We start from the raw sequence: 15671 nt of genomic DNA on the forward strand, positions 1-15671 counted from the left end.
ATTGGTAATATATTGAAATGCGTTTGTTTAGCTTGAATTGTGTTCACTGTAGCTTGTAAAAAACTGCATTTCCCTAGGGCAAGCAAACTGACACTACGATTGCTGATGCTGGTGCTGTTGCTGTTGCTGTTGTTGGTGGTGTAGCTGCTGTTGTTGCTTCGTCGGTTAGTGGCTGCTGCTTTTCAATTAGTGCCACAATCCATGCCAGCGATTTCTATGCCTAGTGCCATGCCCACAGTAACGAGGCGAGTGTGTAGGGGCGGGCTGCAGCAGCACTTGATGCCTAGCGACTGCAGTTGACGTTGCGCGCGTTTTACGTAAATTGAACAACAGAACCGAACAGCGAGGAGAGGCGAACAAGGAAGGTAAAAGGCTACAGAGAGTATGAGGCATGTACCACGAAATAAAAACAAAAACAAAGCAAACATAAACTCAATACACAAACACATGCACACAGATAGACGAAGAAAAAGAAGCAGTCGCAGGTCGCAGTCGCAATCGCAATCGCAGACACAGAGCAACAGCAACAGCAGCAGCCAATACTGCAACAGCGCCCAAATGCAGGCAAAGGCAGCTTAGCTAGACATACATAACACACAAGAAGAAGAAGAAGGGGGGACTATTGAAAAAGTGCATTGCAGTTAGGCAAATCAACAACAACAACAACGACTAAAAAAAGAAGTAATAAAAAAAGAAAGGGCTGTACTCGTCGCAAAAATAGCAGTCACCACATTGACAGCGACTGCCAGACGACGACGACGATTTGTATTGCCTTTAAGCCTAAAAGCATGATTCATATGTTATGCCAAACGTTTAATTATTTATTTGAAAAGAAGACGACAACAGACAACACAGACAGCAAAAAGAGCAAGCAAATGCACAGCCCTAAAAAAAAACCTTTAGATAAATAACAGTCAGTATCGTTATTGACAGAGATAGAAAAAGCGCTGCATTGAGGTTAATTAGTTGACATTTGCGCTTAATTGCAAACTGGGGGAAGCGTTGAGCCAGCGAGGCGAAAGATTTCCATGCATCATTGATGACTGGAATTGAATGATGTTTCAATTGCAGAAGCGTCGATGCGAAGCGACAAACTTGACACCCACTTGACACTTGATAAGTATGCTACATAATCGATACCTCGCTTCACGTCTGCTTTGCACAATACGCCACCTCAGGTGTCTTCGCTCTGATCCACTTGATGAACGAGGCAACTCGTGTATTCACCGATGGCTGTTGAGTGGCGCACGCATAGCCATAGCTAACAATGCCCACAGCCATCAGACGCCCATGACTTCGCTCATACAGAGCTCCTCCCGAGTCATACTGACACGTATCCCTGCCCGGCGTATAAGTGCAGAAGCTGTGCAACGGCACCGAACCCTCGCTCAATGAACTGCGACACTGCTCGGTCCCGATCACATCCAACGTTGTCTTCAGCAGACGCGCAGTCTGTGGTCCGCCATACGATGTGGTGCCCCAACCGGCTGCCAAGAGCTGTTGACCCACAAGAGGCAACTTCTTGCCATTCTCAGCTGGTTGCAGGGGCAGGCAAGCGGGTCCAACACTGCGATTCCACAAGATGGGCAAGCGAGTGCGCAGCAAAGCAATATCATTCCGAAGCTGTCCATTCGATTGGCTGAACTGTTCATGTAGGATCAAGGCATCTAGATCGTAGTGACGGGTGAAGAGCGTCTCGTAGGCGGTGGACAGATCATGCTCCCCAACCACAATACGTAGCAGAGCAGCTTGACTCGTCTCGGCACTGAGGAAACAGTGTGCGGCAGACAGCAGATAATGATGATGAACTGCAAAATGGAAGCAATATTAATAAAAGATAGAAATGGGATTGCCTGTGAGACACTATTTTTATAAGTACTCAAATGAATTTACTTACTTATGATACTAGTATCTAAGAAATACATTAAACTTGTAAAAGTTTTTCGATATGTTAATTTAATGATAAATATTTGAATCTTATTTACGTCCGATTAATTTGTTGCTCTAATACCTTTCAAGTCTATTACCCTTTCGAAATTCAATTAGGAGATTATTTATCATTACCTAATTTAACATTTCTACCCAAATTCAAAAAGTATGTACAAATTAGTGATGAGTAAACATCGATAAATTCACAGATTAACTTCATTCGTTCATTTTTAATCAGTGAGTTTGTCTTTCCTTTATTTCTGTCAGGTGTTTGAAGATGTTCGTCATTCAGTTTTTTCATATTTTCATAGTATAAGGAAATGAAATGTTTGTAGAATATTTTGAGATTTAGTTGAGGAATCTCTTGTCGTGATAAATTGTAATTTTAATACTAAACAACTACACATCAATAGTTAATACTGAACATAGTCCAATTAGTAATAAATTGAACAACTGAACGAAAAAGAATGATAATGGTGAACTTCTTCAATTCTTAAGCTACAGTTAAACACTAGAGCAAACAGAAAGAGAAATGTGACCAAATTTGGTGTACTCAGCTCCTCAAGTCAATGAGATCTTGGTCTTCACACAGACCCACAGAAAGTAAAGCAACAGACTGAATATTCTTTCTTTATGAGCTTACTTTCTTTATGAGTTAGTTCTTTTGTCTTCGTCTGTTATATAGATTTACTGTTAGCGCTCATTCATTACACCCTTCAAACCTTCAAAAAAGTGTTTGTAATGACTCCTTTGCTACTTGATTACTTACTGATCGCAGCACCACAAAAGACTCTGCCCAGCTTCTTGGTCAGCACACCGGCCATGGAGGGAAACTCATGGAGTGAAGCCTCGTCATTTGTTGGACTGGCGATCCGTTGAGTGAGACTCCAGCCGCAGTTACACTGAGGTAAAATGGCTTCGACGAGGCAAGAGAAACGCCCACCTCCGCTTTGGGTGCCAAGTGGATAAATGGATAAAATTTTGGCACGTTTTGCGGAAGTCTTTGGAGTGCGCCTTTTTTACCGACTTCTGGCGCAGCAATTGGGCCAAGTTAGTTGGCGCGGGCGTGCTGCCAATTCGACGACCATTGTTGGACTCATCGAAGAGCAGCGAGGCGACGTAAGCCAAGGCATCGCTCACGCCCACATCCTGCAGCACGTGTAGCACCTCGTTTGAAAACTCATCATCCTCCTCCTGCTCCTCCGAAGCGGCTTGCTTCTCATCCTCTTCTCCAACTTCCACCTGCTCAACTGGAGGTGCCTGTGTAGTTGTTGTACTTGTCGTACTCGTGATTGTGCTGCTGGCACTTGTGATTTGCGCTGGCAGCTTATCCTTTAACTTTGGCACCAGGACACCACCAGCAGCAGCAGTAGCTGGAGACGCCTCCTTCCTCTGCGAGATGTAGGAAATCACAGCACGATTCAGAAAACTTTGCCGCTCGAATTTGCCAGTGCCACAAAAATATTCGGAGCTCGTCAACAGCTCGTCGCCCTCGGCATTGAAGTGAAACATCTCCGTGCGGCATCGCGTGTCCCTAACAAGCTGTGGGAAGAGTGGGAAAATCCGCAATGAAAATAACAGCTAAGCACCTTTTAGGTAAACCAAACAGCTTAGATGAAACTGAGCGCGGATTCACCATTTATACAATACATATTTATACAATTTAATAAAAAAATTATGTAAACAGAATTTAAGATCCACTTGTATTTGAGAAGATATGTAGCATTGTTGAACATTGCCCAAACAAAGATATCAAATTGGATTGCAGCTTAAAAATATAAAAATATCTCAATTTTTAAGGTTAAAATTACATAATTACATACATATAATGTTATTCGGTGTTAGATTAGGTTTATTTTTAATTTGAAAACACAGACGTTTTTCCAAACAACAAATAAGAAGCCGAGTGAACTCGTCTCTGAGATACTCGCATAAATACTTAAGTATTAACTTTCGATATACTACATATATTTGGTATATTGATATAGGACATTCAAAAAATACTACAAAATATACCAGTTTGTCAGCCAAAGCATCTAAAACTCCTTTGTATTATAGTAGGTCCTTTTTGCCCTACAAAAGTATTTCTTACATAACTTTTACACTTTTTATGTGATCGCAACCAAATTTTCACTTATAAAAATTTTACGGCTCTAAAAAAATTAAGGAATTTATATATTTTATCGGAAAAGAGAACAAGTTCCTAAAATCAATCTTAGCTCTAAATATAGTGCTTATCTAAAAGTTTAAGAATAACATTCACTTATTATACCCGTTACCCATAACTTTGTGCCGGCAGGTAGAAGGAGGCATCTCCGACCCTATAAAGTATATATATTCTTGATCAGCGTCAACAGCCGAGACGATATAGCCATGTCCGTCTGTCCGTCTGTCCGTCCGTCCGTATGAAACACTGGATCTCAGAGACTATAAGAGATAGAGCTATAATTTTTTTTCGACAGCATTTCTTATGTTTGCACGCAGATCAAGTTTGTTTCAAATTTTTGCCACGCCCACTTCCGCCCCCGCAAATCAAACAAATCGAATAATAAGCCCAATTTATATATATATACAATAACTACTGTAGTAGTTATGATTCCTGAAAATTTGGTTGCGATCAGATAAAAATTGTGGAAGTTATTAAAGAAATACTTTTGTATGGGCAAAAACGCCGACAATCTGGTACATTGTGCCGTCTATGGTACATTTTGAATGGTGTACTATATCGATATACCAAACATACAATTTGGTATATTTTTAGTATTTTCGGTATATTTTGAAAATGATACCGCAATATGTTGCCTTTATTAAAAATGGGTAGCGGGTATCTCAGCACAATCGACTGTAACTTTCTTACTTGTTTTTAAAATTGTTTCAGTTTATGTTTTTCACTGTAAAGAGTCTCCCACGGAACAAATCCGTCATGGCATTACCCATATATATTTTAAAAAACTTATAAGATTCACTCAAACTTATCACTTTCAACGTTGACAGATATTGTTTATGAATGTTTCATTTTACTTTATTCACTTTCACTGGACGGAACTTCTCTCACTTCTACATTTGCTTCCTCTCTCTCTCTCTCTCTCTCTCTCTCTCCCTCTCTCTCTCGCGTTCTCACCGTATGTAGTTGTAGATCACACTTGAAATGTAGCACATGATCCTTGGGTGCTTGGAGCGTATAACGACAGGAACTGCCGGCAGGATATAGTCCAGGATAGTAAGGTGAATTAACATAAATCTTTTGCCCGGCCTGAAGATTTAACTGATGATTGCACTTTTCATAGAGCGCGAGAGAAACACCGAATCGACACAATTGTAGGCAAAGCCACAGAAACAAACCGAAGAAGTGCTTACAACACATGATCCGAACAACATTTGCCGCAACACTGAACGAGATGTGGCAGAGACAGCAGCTTAAGAATTCAAGAAATCCACAATACCTGTTGGCAAACGCCAAATTGTATCATGACATCTGAACGCCAACACAACAACAACGAGGCGCCTTTCATCGAGATTTGCCGTTGACAGCTGACAGTCACGCGAGCTACTTCATAATTGTCAGCTTCTTAGCTCCTTCACTTCCACAGCCACTGCGAGTGCCACTCCCACCTTCAACTCACGTTCCGCCCACGCCGCGACTTAAATACACATTAATTGGGGTCTTCAAAGAAAGCAAAAGCAAAAGCAAAAGAAAGAAATACTCTTAATCTCGGCAGCTAATTGAAGGAAAGTGCAAGTGTGTCTCACCTTATTTGTTTTGCTCGCGGTGCAAACCGGTTTCGGAAATGTGCCACTGACACGAACAGTTTAAGTTGGGGTAGGTAAGGGTCAACTGGACTGCTACTATAAGTTACAAGAAGCAGCTCTAACTGAACTACTTCCGACAAATAATAATGTGATTATTCCGCACAGAAATGTTGCGAGTAAACAAGACATAAGTGGTAAATTCAATCAACAGGTGTAATTTTTTGGTATTTGAGCAAACATGTTAAATATAGTCTTAATATTTTCTTTCATATATCTAATAAAATAAGATTCTACTACTACTAAGAAAAAAAACTCCTCAGAAAAACCAATTAGTTTTAATTTTTAAAAAGATGGAAAAGAGAAAAACTCAAACAAAAAAGCGTTGGATCCGACACCTGAACAGGACTTTTTAGTTTATTCCGAAAACTCAAAAGCTCCTTGTCATATGTGGATTGCAGGTGGGAAAGTCTTACTTAAGGGGCTGGAGTCAACTTAAAAGAATAAGTACACTTTTTTTATAGCCACAGTCACGGCTATTTTTGGCCGTAGTTGCCTATCCAAAACTTTATTGAAAGTATTAATATGAACTTCATTATTTATTTTATTTTCTGCCTCATTACGTAAAAAAGATACGTAATCTTTGGCTGGTACTAAATACATTCTGTGTTTAGTATAAAGTGACATTTGATAATACTTCCATAACAATGTTTTGTTTTATACCCAAATTCTCTTGTATTTAAATCGTATATACATATTTCATTCAGAACCGTTAACTTTTTGATATTATTATTGAAGCTGCCTATTTGACAGATTAACGAGTCATACCTAACAGAGAACAACAATAACAATTTAAAAACTAAAACAATAAATATTTGTGAAGTTATTACAAATATATTTTACCCCTAAAAATTCATTATATTTAAATATTTATATTTTTGTTGTATTTTGTTCGCTAAGTTTAAGAACACTATTAAATATCTCTTCACATTTTCTAATAAAGTGATTAATAAATACAAAAAACAAGGTCAATACCGATAACATAGAATTTTAATACATTTTGAAAGATTCTGCGGGTGGAATTAAATGAAATTAAATTTGACAACTTTTCGAAACTAAAAAAAATTTTATTTAATTAAATGTTGCATACTTTTAGGCTTGTCCAAAAATCTGTTTGAGTTTACCTGAGAGTTTGTACATTTCATGTTAATTTAAATAACAACCAAATTACATTAATCCGTAAGCTTTATAATATCAATTGCAAACGCTACAATGAGACATTCAGTCTATTTGATTGAAGTCTCTGCTGATTAATGAAAAATGCTCTTCACTCTAGCTGTTGGACTTTAAAAGAGCCCCTTCGCATTACCCGTTCCCGTTGTGTTGTTGCCCACCTCCTTAGCAAGCTCATTTTTTTAGAGTTTTCAAACGCTGCTTAATTGGATGTGCTCCATGCTCTTCGAGCTGCTTCCACCTCTGCTAGTCTTGTTGTTGCCACTGTTCCTGCTATTGCTGGCGGCGCCACACATGGGCACCACATGCCACATAAAAAACTACAAGTTGTCTGATGGGGAGTTGGTGATTTGGGCTACAAAAAACCAAAAAAAAAAAATATAAAAAAAAATTAAAATGAAAAGCCAACACAAAATGACGGCAAGTTTGTCGCCCATTTTGTAAAATAAATAAAAAGCCAGAGCGACGGATGGCGCCTGAAAGCGCGGCTGTCACGAGGCGCGCAGACAAACGCTTAATGCTAATATTATTTTCTTGCTTAACAAGCCAAGGGGGAGGGCAGAGGGAGAGGGATATGTTGGATCCTACCAGCAGCAGCAGCAGCCTGTGTGACTTATTTGCGAAAGCCATAAAAAATTTAACTTTATTTCGCCATTTTTAATTTCCTACTCCGTGGCGCGCATTTGGCGTAAACAGTCAACGTTGGACAATAACTACAAAACGTGGCCAGAGAGTCGTAGTCGTTGTCGTAGTCGTAGTCACAGTCGCAATCGTAGTCAGTGCCAGAATCGCCGGATCCAGGATTCCAAATACCGGACCCCGGACCCGTACGTAAGCCAGGCCAAAAGAACAATGCGAAAAAAAACTTGGCTCCTGCTTTATTTGTTTATTTTTGTATATTTTTTTTTATACACGTTGGCTACATGCGCGAGCGCGGAAAACAAACAGCAAATAATTCAAAGTGGATACAACTAAAGCAAAGTCAAAGCTAATATACGAAAATGTAATAAAAATTAAAAAGAAATAAAAACGAATTAAAATGAATTCAGAGTCAGCGACTTCAAATGAGAAATAACCAAGGAGGATGAGTGCCACGGCATTAAGCGACATTTGTGGGGCTTTCAAAGGACACATATTGCCAACGACAACTGATGAAAGAGTCTAACTGCAAGGATGTGACGACAGACATTTTTTTTTAATACAAATTGGGAATATTCTCATTCTTACATTTTTTGCGTTTTATTATTTTAAATAATTTATATTTATTAATATGAAATTTAATAATAATAATTATATTCCGATTCAATTAATACTAGAAAGCCGCAACAAAATCGCGCAGAAAACGCGCGCACTGCTTGTCTGCCTAGCACACTGCTTAATGTTCCACTCGTGCGCAGTAAGCAGTGCAGATGGTTTGAAACTCTGCTGAACGCAAGCAGTGTAACTTGCAGAAATACACCAATTTTTAAACGTAACCAAAATTGATGTTACAACAAAAAGCATAGCAACTATTAATTAAATTAATAATAATAATAATAATAACAATAATTAATTAAAAATTCGAAGAAATAGTATTTTAGGTACAATGTTCGAAGCGGGTTGAAAGAGTTATTTAATTTATTTAAAATTATAAAAAAAAAAATAGAGCGATTTCAAAACATTCATACTATACAAAGTCAAAAACCTTTTATTAGGACCACCTACAAATGATTATTACATATTACACAAATTCAAATAACAACTTTAACAGGAATTTTTTTCTTAAATTTAACAATTCCTGAAATATTTAAAATGCACTAAAATAAAACCAAAATGTTGGATGTTATCATTCCAAAAATTTGGAAATATATTAATAAATGCAACTTTTAATTCATTTTCACGAGAACTAAAAAGTAGAGGGGATAGTGACGCATGAATAATACTAATTATTGCTTTGAGATAGTAGATAATCTTTCTAGAGAAATATGAATAATATTCCTGTCTTAAATTTAGCACAACACAGAATTTTACACAACGAATATTTCTGCATCATTAACTCAAAAGTGATGATAAATCGACTTACTAATATCTAGTTAATTAATATTCAGAGTAACAACATAGTTTCATTTATTATTTATTTTTAAGATTTTCTTAGATTTATCAAAATGTTCTTATTTTTTTTTCAAACTTATAAATCGTAATTGAAATAATGCTTGGATGTTTGGTTTTGGTTTTTTTAAGAATGCAAAAAACATAAAGTAAATTTTTAATTGATTAATTGAAGCATTATGCAATATTCAGTTGAGGAACACCAACAATAAACAAGTTCACGAATTTAATGATTTAGAAATTTAGTTAAGTATCAGCAACGTAACATAAATTGTCCTGTTGATTCCCCGTTAGCCTATCACAAGCACAAAGAGCGAAACCGTCAACTTCCTTCTATATAAGGGAGCAAATAATCAGCGCAATTAATGAACAATAGAATGTTTTGGTCATCGATTCAAGTGAACACACACAGGAAGTGCAAAAGCAGGACAACATTGTGGGCAGGAAGGAAGCGATGCGATGCGATGCGATGCGAAGCGAAACGCAACAGTTGCATGAAGTGCGGGCTCTTCAAATTAATAAAAGGAAATGCGAATAACAATGGTCAATGGTCAGTGCTGGGTATGGGAAAGGTCAGTCGATGGAACGCCATCGGCGTATTGGCAAGTCCTTGGCCACTGCGTGAGGTCCTTTCTCACAGGTGTATCTATCGTCGGTGTGTGATTATGCGTGTGATTTCAAGCAAATCGAGACAGAGCGAGAGAGCTAAAGAGAGTCCTGCACAGACCAGCACTTTGATGAGCGCCGCTCGAGTGCAGCGTAAATCTAATTAACGCATCTTAGCAGGATACCAATAGAAAAGAACGATGCAACGATCGATCATCAGTTCTGTTTGCCGGACATATTCGAATCTCATGAAAGAAGGACTCGCAGGATAACAGAGAGGACTACCTGCCTTTGCCTTGCTCCAAAAGTGTGCGCGTATCAAATTACCATTTAACATTTGAAAGCGCTTCGTCCTGCCACGCCTTTTAGTTAGTCCCTTACTGCCTTAATTGCCTGCGTAGGCACTTTAACTAATTTATGAAACGAGTGTCAACACTTTGCAAGATTTCCCAATGGATTTTCCATGTTGGCTCCCACTTAATGTGGAGATTCCGCTGCACTGCGAGTCCTTGCGACCACCCTTAACTATTTTCCCTTGTCCTGGTTCATCACGCATTTGCTCGCTACTCTAATCCCGACTGATCCTCAGTTAACCTGTTTTTGTGTACAAATATTGTTGCGTCTGCCAAATAAGACTGAAGAAAGAAACAAACAAACACAAACACACACACACACACACACACACTCGCAAAACTCGCTGTGTGTGCAACACACATAATGCAGAAGAACGATATCTTTGATAAATTTGTGTCTCAGCCACAACAAAACGAGATTTTTCCCAGCCTTCTAACGATGCTATCGATGCGAGGGTGGGCCCACATCAAATTGGGAACAGCCTCGACTTCTTTTGCTGCTTCTTCTGGGTTCCCACAGCCTCGACACTGAACAAGTGTATTCAGTGTGTGCAAGTGTGTGTGTGTGTGTACACTAGCTGTGTTCCATATTTTGCAATTTAGATTTCTACACATTGTCTGGGCGATGCGAACGAATATCCTTTTTGCCAGCGAGTTCCGCTTACCGGAAGGAAGTTCACAAATTTATTGTTGTAGCTGCATCCTTTATTGAACATATTTCGAATGGGCTGCTCTGTGTGGGCGTGGTTGCAATACTGAAGCAGCCAAGACAAATGCAGATACTTGTAGAATAAGGCAGTTGAGCAAGGTTCACTACAGAGACATAAATTTCATAAAATTATATTTAAACTAGTCAATAATCAATTACATCAAGTGAACTTCGCATTATATTTTAAGATTATATTTATAAAATTGTTTTTTAACTTCATGTACTTTTTCCTCGATATTCATACGGTTTTTATAAGAGTAGTACTTACTATAAAACTTCGTGGTAGCTTGGGCTGGGCCATAAGCTTCTTATCATTATATCCGCTACCCATAAACTACCATATAAGGGTATTATAACTTAGTGCCTTCAGAAAATGTATGTTAGAAACTAGAGCGGCGATTTTTTGTACATACGTAACATATAATATAATGATATTTAAGATTCCATTTGGTTGCGATCATATAAAAGTTGTTGAAATTAGTTAAGAAATACTTTTTTATAAAAAAAAACGTCTATTACAATCGTGTCTTAGTTGTTTTGTTTGACAATCTAATATATTGTTTACTCTATAGTATTTTTAAATACCAATACCATATCGAAATACCAAATATAGCCTTTGGTATATTTTACTATTTTTGTAATGTATTTTTGGTACATTTGTATAATTTGGTTTTATTAAGAATGGGTAGTTGGGATCTTACAGACGAGCACACTCGACTATATTATAAGTAAGCTCTTACTTGTTTCTTTCTAAAGCCACCTTGGATCGTCTTCGATAACACACTATAGCAATATAAATATTATTATTATAAAAAACACTTTTTATGAAATAACAACAATTACATATAAAATACAAAACGTGAGCAAGTTGCAAAGGAAAACAATTTAGATCCATTCTATAACCAAACTTATGTGATATGCAACTTAGTGACAGCTGCAGACATTATCTACAAGTGTCTCACAATTCAACGCAGTTGACTCTTGGTATAAATTTATAGTGTATTTCACTTTACAAGTTTTTAAGTGCTTTGCTTTATGAAAAAGTTGTCAGTATTTCTTGCTTATTTATTTTGTAATTAAATAAATCATATTAATAAATTCAAACTTTACCTTGCTTTAATAATTCATTTAATTTATAGATATCTAAAAAGAAACTCGTTGTCAAATCGAATAGTGAACAATTTATTAAATCTATAGAATGCGTACGTTAATGTAATTCTGATGTTGGTGATTGTATTATACGGATACATAACGTAAACAATTACAATATGCTCTACAAATTACTTCACATACTGTGGCTCACCTTCCATATATCTCACATTCATCGCTCACTTATAAACGCCCACATTATTTTTGCTCTCATTGGCATCTATGCTAGGTTCCCATCGCACTGCACTCCGTTAAGTCCTTCCTTTAGGAACACTTTCCCAAGCAAACGCCAAGAACGAAAATTCCCATAGAGAAATACAGAAATGTGACTTTTGCATACAGAGAGCGTCATACATACCTGTGGTTGTTGTTGCTCAGTGCTGTACCTGTTACCCTTAACCCCGCTGACGTTTCTCACGACCAAACGGTAACACTCCAACGCACACAACAAAAGGACATCCAATCCAAAAAAAAAATAAAGAATTCAACTCTCCCTCAACCCTCAGAACAGGTTCCTTCGTTGCTCTCGTTGACGACGACGACGACGACGACGACACGTCTGAAGTAGGCGCTTCATTTTCATTTCTTCTTGTGTTGTTTCGTTTCATATCGTTTTATTGATTCAGCTCGTTGATCATAATAAACGATTAGTTCGCCCGAATCTTGCTGATCCTTTGCCCAGCATTTTTGCGTTGCTGAGAAATATGTTTTCAATGTCTGCTTATATTTGCTTTGTATACATTTTCCTTGAGTTCACACGCACTTGTTACTCAGCTTGTGGCTGGGAAATGGGAACATTATATTAGCGTGGTTTCTCCCTTTTTATCGATCGTGTGATATGGCAAACTATCAAAACTGTTGCTGATTGTGGGAAATGTTTAATCACCTTTTATTTGCTGTCATTACCCTTGCTATTGATTAGATTAAGGAGCCCAATTATCTCAATCTGTTTGATGGGAGTAAAAGAGATATATGAGTTTGAAAACTGATCAATTTAAGAAGAGTCATTACTGCAATTGCCTGTTTATTTTTTTCTAGAAACTAAGCAATGATTACAAGCATTTCCATCAAATCGAGACACCCATTGATTTCAGAGAATTCTCAAGCCTCTGGTTATGAAGAAGTAAGCCGAAGATTGCATAACATTGCCCAAATCCCGAACTACGATGAAAATCCCATGAAATAACCAGACAAAGCCTTTTTTCGTTTGTAGTAAAAAACGACACAAAGCATTTTATGCAATACGCAATCAGATTCCCAGAATCAAAATTGACTCCTGTAATCTGTCGAGCGATTGCCAAACGTTTTTTACGCAATAAAGCGCAAGGACTCGCAGAAAGAGTGCGTTTAAAACTAAAAAAAATATATAGAAAACTTTGATGGAACTCGCTTCCTGGAAGTCTGACTGCCTAACCCTAGAGTGCAGCCCTTCTTGGACAAGAGACAACATCGACATCTTGCTGCAAATGCCGCTAATCGCAGCGCTAATGGCTGAAGAACTATGCAAGAATATCCTTGCATTATCCTTGCCACCCGCCGCTTTTATTGTGACCAAAACAAATAATCACCCATTGCCTATTGCCCATATTGTTCAATGCAAATGCGTTTACGAGCCAGCTCATAAAGTTATCCTTTCTTGCATCTTGCTGTTAACTTTGCGCATCCTTTCAGCGCAGCCTTTCGCCACTCTCTGTCCGTCTGTGCTGGCTATCTGGCCGTCTGTCCAACCATTCGTCCTGTCACTCCTGGGACTGCTGTCATCGCCTTACAAGGAACTCTGGAATTTTGCCGAGACTATCGTAAAACGTAACCTTGTGCATGTTCCATTATGCATCCTGTTTTGCCTGTTTTGGTTGCTATAAAAACATTAGCGAAGCCATCAAGGACATCATGTTCATTTGTTTGTATTTGACTTGGTCGGCAATTTAACTCAAAACTTACAGCTGAAAATGCTCACATTAATAAGTGAGTGCTAACTCAACCAAAGCATCTCTCTCTCTCTCTCCATTCATCTCAAGGTCTGTTCAATGTGAAACTAGGTCGACTCGCTCATTTCGCAGCGCATTTATCGCATAAGTGAAAACTACTTGAACTACAAAGAATATCTTACAAGTGGGATAACTGTTTAAATAAACACACATTAGGGTTTTGCATTTAAAAGGCTTTAGCTCAAGGCATTAAATACATTTTTGTAGTATTGTGGAAACTAAATATGCTCTACTGGGAATGATTAAGGAATACAAATATTTGAGTCTTAGTATAAGATGTTTTCTATTTTAAAATGCAAATTTGACATAAGAATATCGAAAAAAAGAATTTTTCAACCTACAAATTTCATTGCAAGATTATATTGTTTTAAGACCTAAAAAAATATTAAATTTGCAAATCTACTTTTCAATCTACTTTTCAACCTAGATTTTTTTTCTCTCTGTTTATAAACTGTATAAAATAAAAACAAGTTTTTTAAAATTTGTGTATGACAACTATAATAGTTTATCAATAAAATACGTATTCGAACATTACATTTTTTTTCATTTGATTTTTGTCTAAACATTTCTAACTTTGTTGGGTTAATTAATATATATCGTGTTACCTTTTCATTATTCACTATTGTATCAAATTTGTGATTTGGGATATACTTGGTACTACGAGAACGAGGCAGAATCTTTAACACAAATTATTGTGAAATGCGTTGATTCTTAGCAAATAATTCCACCACTCAGATGACCCAGCAAACTTCAATCTGATAAAAATCCTTGAGTTTGTACTAGAAGCTGGTTTGATGGGGTAGTTGTAGATTCAAAACGGGAATCACGCGTCTTTTACACGATATATTAATAATAATTAAACATAACAGTGCCATTATTTCTTCTTTATTTAAGCTCGATTGTTCTTTATAGCTCAAAGTACATAAAAAGGTAACTTTTTATTGAAATTAATTATCAATTATTATAAAACAAAAAAAACAATTAAATATAGGCCAATTGCTGTTATCTGATCGAAATAAAACAAGTAAGAAAGCTACAATCGAGTGTACTCGACTGTGAGATACCCGCTACCCATTTTAAATAAAAGCAATAAATTTTGCGGTATTATTCTCAAAATATACCGAATATACTGCATAAATGTGTAGTACCGCATTCAAAATATACCATAGACGGCACAATATACCAGATTGTCAGCCAAAGCAACTAAGAGCCCTAGTAAGTTGGTGTTTTTGCCCATACAAAAGTATTTCTTTAATAACTTCCAAACTTATTATCTGATCGCAACCAAATTCTCAGGAATCATAACTACTATAGTTATTATTGTATATACCAAAATTCGCAACTCTAGCTTTTAAATTACGCTTGTTATTCGATTTTTTTGATTTGCGGGGGCGGAAGTGGGCGTGGCAAAAATTTGAAACAAACTTGATCTGCGTGCAAACATAACAAATGCTGTTGAAAAAAAATTATAGCTCTATCTCTTATAGTCTCTGAGATCTAGGTGTTCATACGGACGGACGGACAGACACACAGACGGACAGACACACAGACGGACAGACGGACATGGCTAGATCGTCTCGGCTGTTGACGCTGATCAAGAATATATATACTTTATAGGGTCGGAGATGCCTCCTTCTACCTGTTACATACATTTCCTGCCGGCACAAAGTTATAATACCCTTCTACCCTATGGGTAGCGGGTATAATAAAAGTCAAAATAAATATTGATTGTTTTTAAGTTTCCCTAATTGTACATTCATGATTTATTTGCTCACTTTTCAAACAATTTTAACATTAGGAATAAATAAAATATGCCACTTTAGTAAAAAATTGTTCAAATCTGCTCTTTTATTTTATATTTTTAATAAT

The 15671-nt window shown here is 37.2% G+C and overlaps 1 protein-coding gene across 1 annotated transcript; it reads right to left on the reverse strand.

Moving 5' to 3' along the window:
- Window positions 1-504: 504 nt before the first annotated feature.
- On the reverse strand, window positions 505-5293 carry LOC132793970 (uncharacterized). The gene is given in 4 exon segments (XM_060804159.1): window positions 505-1808; window positions 2699-2958; window positions 3026-3471; window positions 5051-5293. Coding segments are annotated over 4 exon segments (1611 nt in total). The 3' UTR covers window positions 505-1146.
- Between the last annotated feature and the right edge of the window lie 10378 nt (window positions 5294-15671).

The sequence above is a fragment of the Drosophila nasuta genome, chromosome 3 (genome assembly GCF_023558535.2).
Source record: "Drosophila nasuta strain 15112-1781.00 chromosome 3, ASM2355853v1, whole genome shotgun sequence".
Classification (NCBI taxonomy): domain Eukaryota; kingdom Metazoa; phylum Arthropoda; class Insecta; order Diptera; family Drosophilidae; genus Drosophila; species Drosophila nasuta.